Source organism: Castor canadensis, chromosome 10 (assembly GCF_047511655.1).
Source record: "Castor canadensis chromosome 10, mCasCan1.hap1v2, whole genome shotgun sequence".
NCBI lineage: Eukaryota > Metazoa > Chordata > Mammalia > Rodentia > Castoridae > Castor > Castor canadensis.
Window position 1 is genome coordinate 115,675,992 of NC_133395.1, and position 20,053 is coordinate 115,696,044.

The following is a 20,053-nucleotide window of genomic DNA, read 5'->3' on the forward strand; positions in this document are numbered from 1 at the left end:
CCATGTTGCTGGAGCCTTCTTCCAGCCTTTGGTCCATTTGGGTGCCTGAGTTGGGCCAACCAGTCACTTCCCCTAAGGGGACAAACTCTCCATCTTCTTGAACCAGCCTCTTAAACAGCACAGCAGGATGTATCTAGAGTCTACCCAGAGGCACTAAGTTTAGAATTCATTTTTTGAGAGAAAAAACGCAGGCAACAAACAACTTGGCTTGCAAGTAAAGTTGGTCGTACAACTTGTCTTAGCAAATAAAAAAAAAAATATATATATATATATTTAAATTTTTCACCCAGCTCACAACAGATCCTAGAAGTCCATTTCAAAGAAACAGCATATGAGCCATGAAGAAGAACGAAATGTTATCATTCGCTGGTAAATGGATGGAATTGGAGAACATCATTCTGAGTGAGGTTAGCCTGGCTCAAAAAACCAAAAATTGTATGTTCTCCCTCATATGTGGACATTAGATCAAGGGCAAACACAACAAGGGGATTGGACTATGAGCACATGATAAAAGCGAGAGCACACAAGGGAGGGGTGAGGATAGGTAAGACACCTAAAAAACTAGCTAGCATTTGTTGTCCTTAACGCAGAGAAACTAAAGCAGATACCTTAAAGCAACTGAGGCCAATAGGAAAAGGGGAACAGGTACTAGAGAAAAGGTTAGATCAAAAAGAATTAACCTAGAAGGTAACACCCACGCACAGGAAATCAATGTGAGTCAATGCCCTGTATAGCTATCCTTATCTCAACCAGCAAAAACCCTTGTTCCTTCCTATTATTGCTTATACTCTCTCTACAACAAAATTAGAAATAAGGGCAAAATAGTTTCTGCTGGGTATTGAGGGGGGGGAGAGGGAGGGGGCGGAGTGGGTGGTAAGGGAGGGGGTGGGGGCAGGGGGGAGAAATGAACCAAGCCTTGTATGCACATATGAATAATAAAAGAAAAAAGAAAAAAGAAAAAAAAGAAACAGCATATGCACAAACAATATTCAGAAAGGAGCAACAGGCTTGTCCTGGGCAAGGTAGGCAAAGACCGAACTTACATTTATGTCGAGACTGCAAAGGCTGACTGCATCTTCATCCTGAGCACTCTGCTTCCGTTTCCGCTGCAAAATGAACAAGAAGACAAAGTTCAAATGTAAACAGGGATTGTGGCTTTGATGAAGGAAGGAAAAGAAGCAATCAAATAGCACAAGCAATCCTTATCATGTCCACGTTTAATCAAGGGATGTAAACCAACAGTTGAAAGAATAAAGGGAGGCTAGGAAGAGTTGGGATGATCAGTTTGTGTCACTCTTCTTGTTCGTGCTGCTATACTCTCTTTTTGTATTTCCTTTTTTTTTTTTTTAAATGCTTCCACATAACATTTAGAAATTTAGACACCAGGGTCAGATTCTAACTGGCTTGAATGGACAGACTAACCTAGAAAGGAAATTGAATTCACTTGGAGAAACTCTGTTCTCAGAGCTGCTTTGTAGTTGGGTAGCTTAACAGTGGCTCTAAACCTCGTCCAGGGTCCTGATGCAACCACAGAACCACAATGTTGGAAAGAACCTTACACATTTCCCTAGTCTTCCCATTTCATAGCCATAAAAAACAAGATGCAAAAAAGTCATCACTGAACTAAAGTGTTTGCAGAATTGTGGTTTGAACTCAGAGCCTCATGCTCCAGGCATTTTTTGCCTGGAGCAGGTTTCAGACTGTGATCCTCCTATTTCTACTCCCATCTAGCTGAGATTACTATGTATCACCTGGCTGGGCTTGTAGGCTAAGATGGGGGGGGAATGTGTGTCTTATTAACTTTTTGCCTGGTTTGGACCCGAACTACAATCCTCCTGATCTCCGCTTCCTGAGTAGCTAGGATTGCAGGCATGCATCACCACTCCCACCCCTCTAAACAATATTTGAAATGAATTTATAAATTTATGAGCAGGGCAGCTTGCTAAGTTAGAAAGAGAAAATATTTTCCATATTTATAAGAAATAAATCCATTTATAAACCATAAGAAAATTTATCAAAGAGCAGTGTGCTGGTGGCTTACTCCTATAATCCTAGCTACTTGGAGGGCTGAGATCTCAAGGATTATAGTTCCAGGCCAGCCAGGGCAAAAAGTTCACAAGACCCTCTCTTAATAGAAAAAGCTGAGTGTGGTGGTGTGCATCCAGATATGGAAGGAAGGGTAAAATGGGAGGATCCCAGCCCAGGCTAGTCCAGGCAAAAAGAGAGGTCCTGTTTCTAAAATAACCAGAGGAAAAAAGGGCTGTAGGTACGGCTCAAGTGAGCATGGTTGTGCACGCCTGCAATCCAAGCACTCAGGAGGCGGAGGTAGGAGGATGACAGTTCAAGATCAGCCCAGGCAAAGTTAGATCAAGACCTTTTATAAAGAACAAACTAGAAGCTAAAAGATGGGGGTATGGCTCGAGCGGTAGAGCATTTGCCTAGAGTTTAATCCCCTGTATCCCAAAAAAAAAAAAAAAAAAAATTCAGACTGTGATCTCTGCTATGAATGAATCAGATAAGGTGCTGAGGCAAACAGATAAAATAATTGACAGAGAAAGATAATTTTATTTGATTGATTGTTTCCTGCTTTTTAATTGACCTTTTCATGAGATCTAGACTGTAAAGACAGGATCATATTCCAGAGCCTGGTACATGGCTGCCTTCTCCTAAAATAGGATTGCTTGATTCTTTTGTTGATGCCCTTGGCCCCGCTCCCTTTGAGAAGCTTGTCCTCTTCACCAATCACCCAACTCCTGGGGGACTCAGATGGTGAGAGCAGAAAGGACCAAACGAGCACCCATTCCACCAGGTAGGTGGCTCAGTCAACTCTGATGATGAGGGATAGGCAGGGCCAGAACCACACACTGGCACCGGAATTGAACAAATATTGGCGAGCTGGTTTGTGTCACTGGCTCATGGAAAAAGTCGCCAGGTGGAAATAAGCCACAGAGACATGGACGAGTAAGACCTCAGGAAGAAGAGCTGTAGCAGGCCACTGCACTCACTCTGAACTTCAACAAAATGACCAATGACAATAATAACCATGGTAGCTTCACCCCAGTCAACATCCCCACGCGTCTCTCAGAGCCAAATCCTGATCTGGGGACCTCACTGGATCCTTACAACCACATCACGAAGCAGGGAGGGATCGGCATCATCTCCACTCTGCAGAGTTGGAGACAGAGGCTCAGACAGGGGGAGGGACTTGCCCATAGCTTCCTAATTAGCAAGTGGCAGAGCCTGGACTCAAACTCAGGTCTCACTCCAAGTGGCCTGACTCCCCATGGTGCTCCCAAGTCTGGGACAGCACGTGTGTGGGACCTGCAGAACACGAGGGAAGTGGGAGGAAGCACCTTTATAACTTTTCTCCTCGAGCCGTGGACTTGGAGACTCCAGGATGATGTCCAGACTAAATCAGTTTTGTGGTCCTTTCTTGTTGTAAGAGCTGTCACTACCTACTGTCTGCCTACTCTCGGGTCATGACCATTTTACTTCTTCTGGACATCACAAGATATAAGCAGGTGACCTGGGGGAGTGCCTAGGCAGGAAGGTCACTGTGTGAACCATGCATTTACACACTCCATCTGCCAGGCTCCCTGAGGGGCTAAGGAATCACTCTGTGATTCCTGTCAAGCTTACTGAAGTAAATGTACAATCCACTTCCCTTTTGACCAGGAAACCAAAGTCCCTCAGTTGAGCCTGATAACGGTGCCATGTAGAGTCTGTGCTCTGATTTCAGCACGAGCCTTCTTTACACCGCCTCCCCCAGCACCCTGTGATCAGTGGTGGGTCAGTCAATAATTTCCAAATGGGTGACTCAAAGAAAGAAAGAATAAAGGAGGCCAGTGTTCTGAGGTGACACCCTTCCCTTCCGCTAGCCACCTGGCTGCCAAAATTAAACCGACACCTCAAAAGCAAAGGTCACTGAAGGCTGAAATTCTTCAACCTCAAATTTCCTTGGATATTGAAAAACTGCCAATTCCAGCTCAAGTTCTTGCTTTTCAAATAAGAGTCTTTTCCTTACCAGCCGGGGCACTGATTTGCCTTAAAATACATAGACATGCTGAAGGAAGTCATAGCAGTTCAGACTTTGGGCCAAGTGGGACACTGGCGCCTCCTAGGAGAGGGAAGGTCCCATGTGCTCGGAGGAAGGCACATCCCCGACCAACCGATCTGCCCTGGCTCTGAGCAACAGCAGGACTGTCTCTGAGCCTTAGGAACATGTCACCACACCCGGTAACGCTTCACAATGGAAGGACCCAGGTGAGCCAAACCACAAATGACTGCTGTGGGCACCTGGATTCTTTCGTCCACACTTTGCCAACCTGGGGGATGGGAAGAGGAAAAGCAGTGACAGAGGAGAGTGGTGGGACCAACGGGCCTGGGTACATCTGGTTCCTTATCCCTGCAGGCTACCTGGTTCATGGAGAGACTATCTAGAAGTAAGTTTGGGTGCTGAAACGCTTTCATGCTTCTCCAATCAAAAAACTGCTGGGCGATAAAGGAAATGCAAATTAAAACCACACTAAGATTCCACCTCACCCCTGTTGGAATAGCCATCATTAGCAACACCACCAATAACAGGTGTTGGCGAGGATGCGGGGAAAAGGGAACCCTCTTACAGTGTTGGTGGGAATGTAAACTAGTACAACCACTCTGGAAAAAAATTTGGAGGCTACTTAAAAAGCTAAACATTGATCTACCATTTGAGCCAGAAATACCACTCTTGGGGATATACCCAAAAGACTGTGACACAGGTTACTCCAGAGACACCTGCACACCCATGTTTATTGCAGTACTATTCACAATAGCCAAGTATTGGAAACAGCCAAGATGCCCCACTACTGACGAATGGATTAAGAAAATGTGGTATCTATACACAATGGAATTTTATGCAGCCATGAAGAAGAATGAAATGTTATCATTCACTAGTAAATGGATGGAATTGGAGAACATCATTCTGAGTGAGGTTAGCCTGACCCAAAAGACCAAAAACCGTATGTTCTCCCTCATATGTGGACATTAGATCAAGGGCAAACACAACAAGGGGATTGGACTTTGATCACATGGTAAAGCGAGAGCACACAAGGGAGGGGTGAGGATAGGTAAGACACCTAAAAAACTAGATAGCATTTGTTGCCCTTAATGCAGAGAAACTAAAGCAGATACCTTAAAGCAACTGAGGCCAATAGGAAAAGGGGAACAGGTACTAGAGAAAAGGTTAGATCAAAAAGAATTAACCTAAAAGGTAACACAAAGGCACAGGAAATCAATGTGAGTCAACTCCCTGTATAGCTATCCTTATCTCAACTAGCAAAAACCCTTCTTCCTTCCTATTATTGCTTATACTCTCTCTTCAACAAAATTAGAGATAAGGGTAGAATAGTTTCTGCCTGGTAGTGAGGGGGATGGGGGGAAGGGGGGAGAAATGACCCAAACATTGTATGCACATATGAATAAAAAAAAAAAAAACAAAACTGCTGGGTGCCAGCAGCTCACACCTGTAATCCTAGCTACTTGAGAGACTGAAATCAGGAGGACAGAAGTTCGAGGCCAGCCCTGGCAAATAGTTCCCAAGACCTCCATCTTCAAACTAACCAGAGCAAAATGGACTGGAGGTGTGGCTCAATCGGTAGAACATCTGCTTTGCAAGTGTGAGGTCCTGAGTTCAAACCTCAGTTCCAACAACAAAAAAGCCTCCAGGAGGACTCTTTGTTAATGGGCAACAGAGCATAGCTCTGCAAACAGTGGATGGAAGGTCACAAGGCGATGTCTGTGTCACTGGTTGGAACAGATGACCTCAAATAGAAACTTCCCATCAACCCTATCATCCTGCAGCCTCAGTCTTCTCCTTCACCTTGCACCCCACAGACCGATCCATTTTTACCATGCATTCTTATTTCCTGGACTGCTCTGGGGAGCTATCCTGTTAACTTGACTACCTTCAGACAGCACAAGGCAGATAATGAAATCGCATCAGTAAATGACCTGTGAACAAAGCCCTTCTTCTGTCCTAGGGACAGAAGCACTCTCTGTGAAGCGCTCTCTGTGAAGGGCGCTTATCCAGTCCTTTGCTGACCCAGTCTCAGGGAGCCAACCCTGGTCTGAGCCTCAATCTACCTTATGCTGGCTTCCATTCTTTAGGGAGATCTTGGAATCCTCTGAGGCTTTGAGTGTTAGGTTCAGAGGAGAATCACCTGGTGCTCTCTAATACACTGACTTCGGGAAGCAGATGCTGGAAGTGGTCACCTGCTGGGAGCCTGTGGACTGGGCCTGTAACTTCTCCCAAGTGCAGGTTACAGAAACACCAGTGTTCACTTTACAGAGTGGGACGCTGAGATCAGGAAGGCTTTAGTTAGCAAGTTCGATGGTCCAGACTTCCAAACTACCCATCTTTCTGCCACACAATACTATTTTGTCTTTAGATTACTTAGAATCAGTATGGGGGCTGGGAATGTGGCTCAGTGGTATAGCACCTGCCTAGCATGCACAAAGCCCTGGGTTCGATCTCCAGCACTGAAAAAAACAACAAACACAAAAACCAGAGAAGACTTGCACTTGGTAAGGTGGCACACTCCTGTAATCTCAGCACTCAGGAGACCAAGGCAGGATTGTGAGTTTGAGGCCCACCTGGGCTACACAGTGAGACCCTGTCTCAAAAATAAATAAATAAAAACAATATGTGTTTCCTCTAAATTAATACATTAAAATTTATTTAAATATTTATTTTAAACAATATGGGTTTTAAGTCAATATTAAAAGGCCCAGGAGGCATCTACCTATACTTATCTCAAGAAAATTAAGAGCAGAAATGAGATAGCCCTGAGTCCAAAATCCAGACCCATCACTTGGTACTTGGTGTGACCTTGGACGAGTGACTTCCTTCTTCTTTCATTCACTCAACAAACACTTGTTGAGAAGGTGCAATGTGCCAGGAGGGGTCCAGGTGATAGTTCTGTGTCTATAAAACACTTCCATAATTTTAGTGGTCCCACAACAGGGCTATTTAAAAGATTAGAGAAGATAAAATGTTTATATATTGGGGGCTGGGCATACAGCAAAAGATTTAAAATTATAATTATTTTTGCTACTGTGGTCCTTGCAGTGATTACTATTACTAATACTGTTACACTGGTGTACTTGCTTCGCTGCTATTTGACATTGAGAGGCTGGCAGGGCACGCACGAGAGATGGGGGAATCCTACCAGGTGACAGGTAAGAAACCTATGAAACACTCCGCCTCTCCCAAACTGCCCAGGTCCCACATGGTTGTCCACGGAGACCCCTGGATACCTTCAGTGACATTTATAGTGTGTCCTTCCTACTGAGGACAGAGTGAAGGCAAGTGTAAGCCTGACTTCATTTTAAGCGACTGAGATTGAATTTAGTGTCAGAACAACCCTGTTATTTAATCACAGGGCTTTTCTATTTAATAACCAGGTGACCAGAGCAGCAGAAACACACTGATAGAGAGAGTGCAGCTCCCGGCTTGACACAAATGGTCCCTGATTAGTCATTTATAATTATTAAATTCAAACCAGATTGCAAACCGTTTTGATTTATCTCCTTGCTGGCAGACAGCTCTGGTGGCTTTGGAGGCTTTGATGCCTGCCTTTCATCTGCACCTTCTTTGGGCAGAGATTAGCGAAGGATTTTGTGTTCTTGTACTTGCTCTTAGCTGGGGCTTGACTTGAAAAGCTCACATTGGAGCAGAACACATTTTGGTTTTCTGCAGGGGTGAGCAGATCTAAGGGAGGAGCCTACTCCATTTAACACAGTGCTGTTCTCTCTCCAAATATATATGTATATATTTTTTTCTCCAGTACTGGGTTTTGAACTCAGCACTCTAGCACTTGAGCCATGCCTCCAGCCCTTTTGTTCTGCTTAGTTTGGAGCTAGGGTCTTGCCTTTTTCCCAGGCCAGCCTGGACCTCGATCCTCCTATTTGTGATCCCGGAAGTTTTTTTCCGTTGACATGGGGTCTTGTGAACTTTTTTTTTTTTGGCCTGGGCTGGCCTAAAAATGAGATCCTCAGTCTCCCAAGTAGATAGGGTTACAAGTGTGAGCTGCTAGATGCCCAGCTGCTTCTCCATATTTTTAAGACATCTTCCTTCTTCCAGAATTTTGGAACCTGAGTCCTTTATTCTAGACCCTTCTATATGCCCCCAGGACAGACAACCTAAAAACCGTGGTGTTCTCTGGGCTAATAATAGATAAATTTTAACTAACATAATATGCAGTAGTGTGCTCAGCTGCTGTTAACTGTAGTTTGAAGATGCTAGGTAGACTCTAATGGCAGATTCGGTGAGTTTAGTTTTGCCATTTCTTCGTCGGGGAACTCACACATAGCACTTCACTTCTCTGAACCTCAGTTTCCTCATCCATAAAATGGGGATACACATGGTGCCTCCTCTGTACAGTGACTGGGACACTCACTAGATCAATGTGGGCACAAGGGCTCGTGCTGTGCCTGGCCCTGAGTACCTGATCACGTGTTCACTACGGTCAGTGTTAGAAGCAACAGCAGCAGTAACAGCAAGTGTGCACCGGTACTGAGAAAATTCTTACCACATCTAAAAGTCAACTCATTATCCTGATTTTGACAAACTAGGAAAAGCCCCTATTAAGACTTTAGTCACAGGACACCTGGCTTGTCTTGTTTGGAAGCAAAGACAAGATAGCCTTAGCCAAAGAAAACCCTTCCTCATCCTCAGGAAAGAAAAAAATTTCAACCAAGTGAGGAGGAGGAGGGGGACGACCCAGCCAGCCCGCTATGGGAGCCAGCAGCAGTGGGGCTCGCTCTGCTACTTGATAGACACCTGCACCCCCACCCTTTCCCGCCAAACACTCAAGGCCAGAGAAGTGTGTCTGCCACATCAGTAGCTGGATCTTGTATGGTATCATGGCTTTGTTCAATGCTCGGAGTGGACTCACTTAAGACACTTAAACTGTAAGCCTACGTTTCCTTATGGGTAAGGAGGACTGCTTATAACGCGTGGGAAGCACCCAGAAGGCAATGGATTCCTAACAGACATTACACATCCTAGCAAAGGGAAGACGGGAGGGAAGGCAGGAGCTACACAGCCAGGAAAGCCAAAGAAAATGACAGAAAACTCCTCCCCGGGTAGGGGGCTGGCGTGACAGTTCCCAGAAAAACCCACTGGGGCACAGATCTGAGGTGGCAAAAGGGGTCTGTATTCACAAAGATTGTGAATAATGAGATGTGACAAGCAGCCCAGAATTCAGTTAACAAGAGTCCCTTCTCCCAGGCCTTCCAAATGACTGCAATTACTTTCTGGTTTTTTCTACTGGCTGTCATGTGCTCTGGATTGAATTAATCACAATCTTTGGTTCATAACACTGACCACTGGGCTTTCTTTCGTTTATCCCCCTGCCCTGCCTTTAATTCCTGATGCAGGGAATCAAACCCAGGGCTTTGCATGTACCAGGCAAGTGCTCCACCACTGAGCTACCCCTGCACTTGCTGTGTAGCCCAGGCTGGCTTCAAACTCCTGATCCTTCTGCCTCAGCCTCCAGAGTACTAAGAAGATAGGGGCTGCCACCATTCCCTGCTCACTTATTTTTTTTAAACATTGTAACAAATTCCTATTTATTAAAATTCTTCACCAATAGAATAGCTTTAAGCCATTGTCAACAAATACATAATTCATTTAGGGATTACTCAACTAACTGCTTAATTTCCTCTTTTGCAGTGCTGGGGATTGAACTCAGACCTTTTGCCTGCTAGGCAAGTGTTCTGCCACTGAGCTGCACCCTCAATCCAATTGCTTATTTCTAGAGAATTACTTTATGTAGCCAATCAACAGACTAATTCAGATCCAGATGTGTTTACCATCCCTAATAACACTGGAACCTCCAAGGGACAAGGAGAGTTCTCAGCTCTGCACTGCCATGCGGCTTGTGTCCCTGCCCCCTCCTGTCTAGAAATGACCCTTGTCAACCACAGTGCTGTGGATTTATGAGCAGTGCCCAGCTGCCAGCAGGTAGATCCCTAACCACAGGGAAAGCAAGGATTCTTTCAGCTCTCTTGTCTGGAACTTCAGCTCCTTGGGGCAGTTTGCCACACAAAGGAGAGATAAGGAACACTAGAGAAATGGGCTGTACTTGCCAAGCCGCCCTGAAAATCAGGTCATACTTTAAATAAACAAAGGGTTCAGGACTGGGGGTGGAGCTCAGGGGTAGAGCATTTGCCTAGCATAGTGAGGCCCTGGGTTTGATCCTAAACAGTAGAAACCAAAATGAGTTTCCTGAGAACTCATAAGCTAAGTGGCTGAAGTGTGTGTGTGTGTGTGTGTGTATGTGTGTGTATGTGTGTGTGTGTGTGTGTCTTGCTATGTGGCCCAGACTGACCTCAAACTCACAACCCTCCTGCCTCAGCTTCCTGAGTACTGGGATTACAGCAGCATGCCACCATGCTCAGCTTTGAAGTTTGGTTTCTTTATGCATTCTGGGTACTTAACATGTGTTATATCCAATCCTTTCACACAGAAGGAAGCTGAGAGTTAGAGTTAAAGAGGCTTGACTAAGGCCATCCGGTGAGGATTGAACCAAGTCACAAGTTCCTACCAGATCCAGTGACTGGGACAGCAGATACGGCCAGCCAGCTGGTCTCCCTGGGACAATCACCACTTCTCTGCACACTCTAGCTCTCAAAAGGCCAGAAATGCTGGGGAGGTAATGGCACTGGCAGCTGCCTTCAACCTGTGATGGTCTGGAACTGGTAGATAAATGCCCTGGCCCCTTAGAGCTTGGTGGGACAACTCTGAGGTGTGGTTCTGTCTTTGCTGAACACTGGTGTCACCTAAGTGTATCTGGCTACCTCCTTCCTGAGAGCACTTAACCAACCAGTGCATCTGCAGGTGCTTGCAGTGTCTGGCATGTAGTAGGTGCACAATAAAATAGCTGTCAAATGAATGAACCATGGAGTCAGATCCATTTATCAGGGTCCCCTGGGTTTCCTAGATTTCTTTTCTTTTTTGGAGGTACTGAGGTTTGAACTCAGGGTTTAGCACTTCCTATGCAAGCACGCTATTACTCAAGTCACACCCCTCAGTCGTTTTGTGTTTAGTTTTTCAGATAAGGTCTTGTGCTTTTGCTCCTCTAACACACTGGTTTCTAACCTCAATTCTCTTACCTCCATCTCCTGAGTAGCTGGGATTATAGATGTGAACCACCATGCTCAGCATGTTTTTCCTCAGCATTCTATCATCAAAATTCAGGAACACTTCGAGCCCCTAATAAAAAAATGGTGTCCTCTAGACAGTAGTTCTTGGCATCAGTCTTCCTAAAAAGAAATTCTATGACTTTCTATTTGTCATTTTGTGGGCAAGTGAGTTCATTTGTTCCCATGTCAGTCAACAAACATTTGCTCTATATATTGCATTAAGCCTCAGAAATGTCCAGGGGAGTTCAAGACATGAAGGATTTCAGTCTTGGTAAAACACTGGTTTGATTCCTGGTGAACAGGTTAAACACTGGATAAATATGCTTTGATTCTGCAAAATCCGGGTGTTGGTTTCAGACCTCATGATGAAAGCGAGGGTGACAGACTTTAAAGCAAAGATTCAGGATGAGAACATGCACCCCAGGTTCTCCAGCCCTTTCCTGCAGCCCACTGCAGCTCACTGCGACATTCGCTCTTTACTCAAAAACTTGATGGGACATGACGAGGCCACTGGAGGAGGGATGTCCTGAATACCTGCCTGTCCCTGGTGTTTGGGGCCCTCTGTGAGGTTATCACGAGCCCTTCCTCCACTTTCAATGACAGCTACAGGAGGGAAATGTCCCGGTAATCACAGTTGACATCTGTCCAGACACTACATCAGAAATGGTTGCTGGCTTTTGAGCTGTTGTTCTGGTAGCTTCTTCATAGACTGTTGCCAAGAGCATCTTTGTCCAGTGAGTCACAACTGCTCTGAAGATGTGGCCCCTGTGCTGAATGGCTCCAGCAGGGCCTTGGTCACAGGCACATCCCAGGGCTGGTCCTGAGGCAATGCTGACCTACTGCTTTGCACGAAGAGGTTAATTACTATAGTCACTCTCCTTACAGCTCTTTCTTTTGTCATGAGTGACAGGGACATCTTTGAGGTTTGAGGATTAAACGGCCAGTCTCTTGTGAAAGTTGCCAGTTTTGTTTGGAAGAGAGCTCTTTTTGATTAAATAATCCTGACATTATCTTCTTCTCTGGCCTAAGGAACTGTGGCCCTGCTAAGACCCAACCTCACTGTGCAGAAGTGACTTAGAGGAGTGTGACAGGCCCAGGGCACCGGGGGTCAGCAGCTCCCATGGAGCTGTGAGCATGAAGGACCTGCTGCCCTAGGAGCCAGGCTGGGAGAGGACCCCGGATGTCCTGAGGGGAATGAGGGGACACTGGCCTTCTGTGGGGAAGGCAGGGTATGCTGGTTATTTGTGAATTTATTTGTTTTACTTTTTGCTACTTTATGTTAATATAATTTCAAATTTATAGAAAAGTTGGCAAATCTAGAACAAGCTACTGCTAAATACTCAGATACACTGATCACTCACATCATTTTGCCCTATTTCTCTCCCCCAACCCCCCTCTTTCTCTCCCTCTCACTTGGTGATACTGGGATTTGAACTCAGGTCCTTGTACTTGCTAGGCAGGCCCTCTATCACATCTTCGACTCATCTCTCCCTTTCTGACATATAAATATAAATTAATTTTCCTATCTGAGAATGATTTGTAAACATATTGTCCCTTAATCACCCTCCACTCTGCAAGACTTTAGTATTTCCTAAGAACAGAACATCCTCTTACACAGAATAATTACTATCAAAAGCAGGAAATTTAACATTGACAAAATAGATCAACTCACCCACCACTTATTTTTACAATATGCTGACTACCCCAATAATGTGTGTTTAGCTGTTGTTTTCCCAGAATCCAATTCAGGATTCAGCACTGTATTTTTTTTTCCTTTTTCTTTTATTATTCACATGTGCATACAAGGCTTGGTTCATTTCAGCATTGTATTTATTGTCGTGTATCTTCAGTATCCTTTAAAGACTTTTTTGGGGGTGGGGGAAGCAGTGCTGGGTCTCTATCATCCCTTCTATGTTAGTGAGTTATTGTATGGCAGAATTTTCCCTTCTCTAGTATTTATTTATTTATCCACTTAGAGGAGTACCCCGTCTCCATCTGCGGTTTTGCTTTCTACAATTTCAGGTACCTATGGTCAACCACATTTTCTAAGTATTTAATGGAAAATTCCAGAAACAAGCAATTCATGTTTTAAATGTCATACCTTTCTGAATAGTGTGATGAAATCTCATGCCATCCTATACTGACTATCCTACCTGGGAAGTGAATCATTCCTTTGTCCATTGTATCCATGCTGTATATACTACTCTCTTGTTAGTCACTTAGTAGATTATGTATAGGAAAAATATACTACGTATAGAACTTGGTGCTATCCATGGTTTCAGACATCCCCTGGGGTCTTAGATGGTATTCCTCATGGATGAAGGAGGACCACCATCATATTTATAGAAATGTAGGTTCACAGTATTCCTATTTTATTCAGTGGGGTATAACCCATTACTACCATTATTCATTTAGATGCTCACATTGCCCCAGACTTGGCTAGGGAAAGCCCTGCACGCTAGTATCTGCGCAAAGCTTGTTCATATTCTCATCATTCTTCGAGCACTTTAATATAAAAAGATACTTCAGGCTGCTCTTGTATTTTTTCTGCAACAGCCCTGGAATCAGCCGTTCTCCAATGAACTCTGGATTATTCTTTCGGTGTGTGGTATTTAGGGACCAAGATCCAGGCACTAGGTGTGTTATTTGCTTCTGGGATGTCACTGATCCTGAACCTTCTTAGTAGACAGAAGCAGGAAAAAATATGAACATATATGTGGATAACAATGATCTCATTCTGAGGCTTCCATGCCTAGCTAGATATATGTCTATCTACAAAACATTTTAGGGATGTCTTCTTTCTTCAATATGCTTACCTAAAGCAGATCCTGGGGTAAAGACTGAGGTGTAAGATGTTTACTTGGGAGGGGTCCTCGGAAGAGCTGGTGGGAATGAGGAGGTGAGAGGGGAGAAAGGAGGGACGTCAGTGAAGGATGTGGGGCCATCAGCTTACAGCCATGCTACTGGGGACCCTCTGCGAGAGTAAGGAGGTGGGGAAGTGCTCCATCCGCTACCTCCTCCCTTCATCTATGGAGCGGACTCTGTGGACACCTGCTGCTTTACATAGAAACTTCTTCAGGTAGAAGGGCAAAGGAAGTCACAGATGTGGACAGCAGACCAGGGCACCGAGCGTCTGCTATGATGGCTTTCATGTAGAAACACATCACATAGTCAGAGAGTTATGATTTCCATTCACCATCCATTCTGAATCCATCAAGGAGAAAAGTTCAAATCAGGGTTCTCTCATCTTTAACACCCCTCTAATATTTATTTCCCAACCTCAATCTCTCTTCTGGACACAAAGAGGCTCAGGCCATAGCATCTAGCTAGAATTTAATTATACTGTTTTATGCATATTAATTTATTTTGATAGCTATCTTTCATTTATGGCAAGCATACTGGACTTTGTTTATCACAGAAATACAAACTTCCATTAAAGAAAAACATCAGGGAAAAGCCTTTGTTGTAAATTAATATGTCTTTTTCAATATTAAGGGCCACAGTGAAGGTTATTCACAAATAAGAGAAGCCCAAGAAAGTTCCCTCCCATAATTAATTGTCACACAAAATAACTGGCTCACTGTCCCATGTATTTTGTTGCTTATGACAAGTACAGAAAAAGCGACTCTCTGGCTCTTTCCCCAGGATGGCTGAACAGGGCTTTCTCCTCTTCCTGTGCTCTAGGGAGTGGACTGGAACCCTCTGTCTGCCCAGTCATGGATGAAAACTGAAATTCTATCTAATAGGCCTAACTTTAGCCACAGGAAATGGGAGTGCTTGGGGGACCCTGAGGGTCAGCCATGCTTTGTTTGAGGATGGGCCTGTTATCTCCCCACAGCCTCCTTCCTTCCCCCCTTAGGGAGGGGAGAGAGTGGAGGGAAGCCAGGCCTGCTTGATCTGTTTCCTGGTTGGCATTGTAGGAGGTCCCCCCCTCTTCTGTTGTCACAGGCCTGGCTCACAAATTTATGTTACAGTTTGTCAGGACCAAGCAATGCTTGGTATTTGCTCTAGCTTTACTACAGGGTACACAATTTTCAGAAATCTGTTTTCTAAAGTTTTTATCATAACTGATGATATCTTTTTCTTGCCTGATCCATAAATTGTAAAATTTAATAACAATTATTACCTGGGTATCATCTACTTTTCAAGGCCCTTGCGCTATCTGTGTGACCCTGGGCATTTCACTTTCCTCTGTGGATCTCAGTGTCATTATTTGTAAGCTCGGGGAATTGAGCCAGATGACCTCTAAAGTTTCCTTCTTACATTTTATGACAACATGTGACCAAGAAGATGGCTGGATGGAGAGTGGTGATGAGAGTGGCAGAGACTGGGAAACACTTTCTAGAAGTGAGTCTGAAGTTCTCAGTTTGCCTCAAAATCACACATGACAATAACCCCATCTCTAAGTGATATTTTGAATGCATAAGGTCTGTGTTCTGGTTTGTGCATAGCCCAGGACACAGCAAAAAAAGAAAGTGAGCCACAGATGTGTACTGAGTGAATGGATGGTGGAATAAAGACCCCTTCTTTGTGTGTCCTGGAGGGCTGAAGGCTGTGCCAGCAAAACCCATCACCAATGAAAGTGAACCAAAAAAGCAAGGAATTGGGAGGAGAAAGAAAGAGGGGGCAAAAAAAAAAAAAAGGAGCGTGAGCAAGGGAGAGGAAAAGACACATATTTGCTTGTGGTCAATTCTCCTTATTTGAGATAGTTCTGTTCTACAAAGTTACGGTAGATACTGGGTTAGTGAATATAAAACCATTCCCCCTCTGAGAAATATAAGGCTTAAGTGCCTTCAAGTCTCTGGTAGCAACATTCTCATCAACCAATCAATACATAACCTTGTGTTACGCGTGTTTCTGCTTGGGGCGACCTCTTTGCTGACTATGAGTCATCACCACTGAACTCCTGGCAGCCCAAGGCAGAACTCATACCTGTCTACCACATATGCTTACGTTAGCAAAGGCTCACAGAAGCTCTGAGTTCTGATCCTGGGGTTACAAATAACTTTTTAGAGAGTAGGCAAATTCAAAAATATGAAATCTGTGATTAATGAGAAGGTATATACAGCAAAAGTCTGTGTATATTGTAAGAAAAATGATCTTTTCTATCAAAGTATTTGTTACCCTCTTAGAGTACTTAAAAATTCCTCAGGTCATCATGTTAGGTGACTTGAATGTTTAAAGGGTCCTTGCTTCTTCTGGATTCCTGTACAACTCCGTTGCCCACCAAACTGCATGCCTAACCCATCCCGCAAGCCTTTTAGCCAATCAGGAACAACTGTGAACCTCTGACCTGGACAAATCCCAGGTGAGGAGCAGGTACGACTGAGTCATGGATATAAGGAGGAGCCACCATCAGCCATTCTGTGCTTGTATGTTTGCTCAGCTGGAGTGAGCACATGCTTGCACCCTCTTGATCAAGAGAAAATTGCCTTGTCAAGATTTTCTCTGTCTCTTGTGTGTCTTAATTCCAACAATTTGGGGACTCCTCTGAGATTTTACATTCCATTCAGGAAGGGGGTCCCGGCCCTTCCCTGGGGAGATGCATCCTGCTGCCTGACTGAGGTGGTCCCGAGGTTGGGCCAAGGTAACAACTTTCTGGATCTGCAAATGAACTCGGATTCCAGAATTTCTTGACAACACAGATAAAAGAGCCCTGAAGTCAAGGACCACGGGGACCACATAAGTTTTGTGCACAAACCAAGACAAGAAACATCATGGGGGAGACCAAGTAATGTCTTGACGGTCAGGATACTGGAGGCTGTGTGATGTGTGAATGAGACGTGTCGGGTGACACGGAGGGAAAGTGGAGTCCTGATCCACAGTTCTGAGGCAACCTCATACTGTTTAAGGCGGAATTAGATTCTTGAATCTAATCAAGGTCAGCAGTTTATACTGACCTGCTGGCTACCAAGAGATGCCTCAAGCTCCCACAAGGGATCCAAATGGAGACAGACAAAGTGGAAGAGAATCAGAGTGCAAGAAACCTCCAAGGCAAAGGGGGGGTTGAGCTCCTGATAGACAGAGCACAGTCGACCAGAAAGAAATGGGAAATAAAGGCAGCAAAGATGGGGTCCAGAAAACAAAGGCCCAGGATAAAATACCCTCTGAGAGTCCCCTAGGGAGCATGTTAAACTATTGGGATGATAGCCCCACACACACACTATAGGAAAAAAGAAACAAAGAATGGTTAAATACTGTTGTTTGATCTGGACCCAAGAACCGATCTTAAAGCCTTTGGTTTTTTTGGCCAAAATTTGGGTCTGACAAGGACTGGGTCTGTCAACTATTAATTGAGCATGTAAAGGACAAGAGCCCAGTCACTCAAGAGGAGATGGAATATGCCCTCTGTTGGAGACAGAGTCCTGTGGTCCTGTTTCCACTTAAAGAAAGGGAAAAAAGACAAAAAGACAAAAAAAAAAAAAAAAACCCAAAACCCCTTCTAACTGAGATTTACTCTCCTCCCTTCCCCGCCCCCTTACAACCCTGCTGTCCTCCAGCTCAGGTCCCAGAGCCACCCTGCGCCACCACCTCAGGTTTCTGCCTCCTCACCTCCCCCTCCTAACCCTTCCACCTCCACCCCACTTCCCTCCCTACCCAAATCCCTCCCTACCGGGACTTCAAAGGGAGTTAGAGCAATGTCATCCAGACATTGAGAATCTACTTTTTCCTCAATCTACAGAACAAAAACCATACTCCCTCTTTCCTCTCAGGGAGGTTCCCCTCGGAGGGGGTGATACTGGGTTTGTAACTGCCCCTCTTACCAGCTCTGAGGTCTAAAATTTTGAAAAGGAGCTATGACCCCTTCTTGAGGATCCCTTTGGGGTCTCAGAACAGGTTGATCAATTTCTGGGACCACAGATAATATACCTGGGCTGAGTTAATGTCTATTTTGAGAAATCTCTTCTCAGAGGAGGAAAGAGCCATGATCCGTAGAGCAGCAATGGCTATCTGGGAGTGTGAACATCCCCCGGACAAAATGTCCTGGTGGCTGATATTAAGTCTCTTAATCAAGATCCCTGATGGAATAATAACACCCCAGGGCACTGAGAAAATATAAGAGACCTGAGAGATTTAATAATAAGGGATAATCAGGGGGAAGTGATTAACACAACCATTAGCTTTATAAGTTTCCTGGGAAGCCAGGGACTTTGTATTTCAAAGAATAAGTTACAATTTGCTGAGACTGAAATAAAATATTGGGACATTTGATCAGTAAGGGCCAATGAAGGATTGGTCCAGAAAGAATAGAAGGAACCACTGGTCTCCCTCTCCCAGGAACAAAACAAGAATTAAGAAAGTTCCTTGGAATCCTCTTATACTGTTGGTGGGAATGTAAACTAGTACAACCACTCTGGAAAAAAATTTGGAGGCTCCTTAAAAAGCTAAACATTGATCTACCATTTGAGCCAGCAATACCACTCTTGAGGATACACCCAAAAGACTGTGACACAGGTTACTCCAGAGGCACCTGCACACCCATGTTTATTGCAGCACTATTCACGATAGCCAAGTTATGGAAACAGCCAAGATGCCCCAGCACTGATGAATGGATCAAGAAAATGTGGTATCTATACACAATGGAATTTTATGCAGCCATGAAGAAGAATGAAATCTTATCATTTGCAAGTAAATGGATGGAATTGGAGAACATCATTCTGAGTGAGGTTAGCCTGGCCCAAAAGACCAAACATCGTATGTTCTCCCTCATATGCGGACATTAGATCAAGGGCAAACACAACAAGGGGATTGGACTTTGAGCACAAGATAAAAGCGAGAGCACACAAGGGAGATATGAGGATAGGCAAGACACCTAAAAAGTTAGTTAGCATTTGTTGCCCTCAATGCAGAGAAACTAAAGCAGACACCTTAAAAGCAACTGAGGCCCTAAATCCAGCCACTTTCTTGAAAGGAGAAGCAGGAAGTAGAAGCACATAAATGTTTACATATTTCTGAAAACCAAACGAAAGTAAGGCCAGACCTTGGGGAAACTCCTTTCCAAAATGGGTTCCATTTCTTTGTGGGTGGACCCTCTTGGGCAATTGAGGGAAAAAGACATAATGGGTAGGCCTTGACTATAATAGAATCAGGCTGACTCCCTAACAATTGGTCAGCACAGACTTGCAAATTGTTTGCAATTGGTTATAAGCACAGGCTCCTCCACTTGACTTTCCCGTTCACCCACACCAGCCTGGCGATTATGTGCTGATCAAGGCCTGGAAAGAAAATAAACTTGAGCCAGCTTGGGATGGACCCTTCCTGGTCCTGCTGACCATGGAGACAGCTGTCTGAACCATGGAACGGGGGTGGACTCATCACACCTGGGTAAAGAAGGTGCCCCAATCTAACCAGAAGGAACAATGGGCTGTGCTCTCACATCCAGGCAACACCAAAGTGACTTTAAAAACACTACAGTGAAAATATTCTTTCTTTTCCATTTGGGAAATAGTATGCTTACTATTAATATAACTCAGAGTACTTTTCCCTTAATTGTTGAATTAGAAGCAAGTCATGTCCTTCCTTTCGGAGACTTTACATCCCAATTCCAACTCCAAGGATGCTCCCTTTATATGTGTCCCATCCCGGGACCTAAAGGGAAGCTGGTATCTGTTCAGAGTGGACGGATGTGGGGTGGAACACTGGGCATAAAGGATACACTTCTCTCTTTTATGAAAATCCTAAGGGCTGGACTAGACCCCAGGGCACTGGAAAGACTCTGATTTCCACCATACAAAATAATCGACAGACTACAGTCAAAATTACAGCTGTTTTGGACACACCCCTCTCCTTCTTGCAAAGGTAAACAGTGTGACCCACTTAGATCAGTCATAGAAAGCTCTTGGAGTATGACAAAGGAACTATCCATATT

The 20,053-nt window shown here is 44.5% G+C and overlaps 1 protein-coding gene across 5 annotated transcripts in view; it reads right to left on the reverse strand.

Moving 5' to 3' along the window:
- LOC109681673 (rho guanine nucleotide exchange factor 3) overlaps nt 1-20,053 on the reverse strand; it is a 299,591-nt gene that overhangs the window by 145,027 nt on the left and 134,511 nt on the right. For all 5 annotated transcript variants that reach the window (XR_012436325.1, XM_074044006.1, XM_074044008.1 and 2 more), the window contains one exon: nt 1,044-1,106. Coding sequence is in view for 4 of the 5 variants with exons in the window: in XM_074044006.1 (XP_073900107.1) it covers nt 1,044-1,106 (63 nt within the window). In the remaining variant the exon portion in view is untranslated. The remainder of the gene's footprint in view (nt 1-1,043; nt 1,107-20,053) is intronic.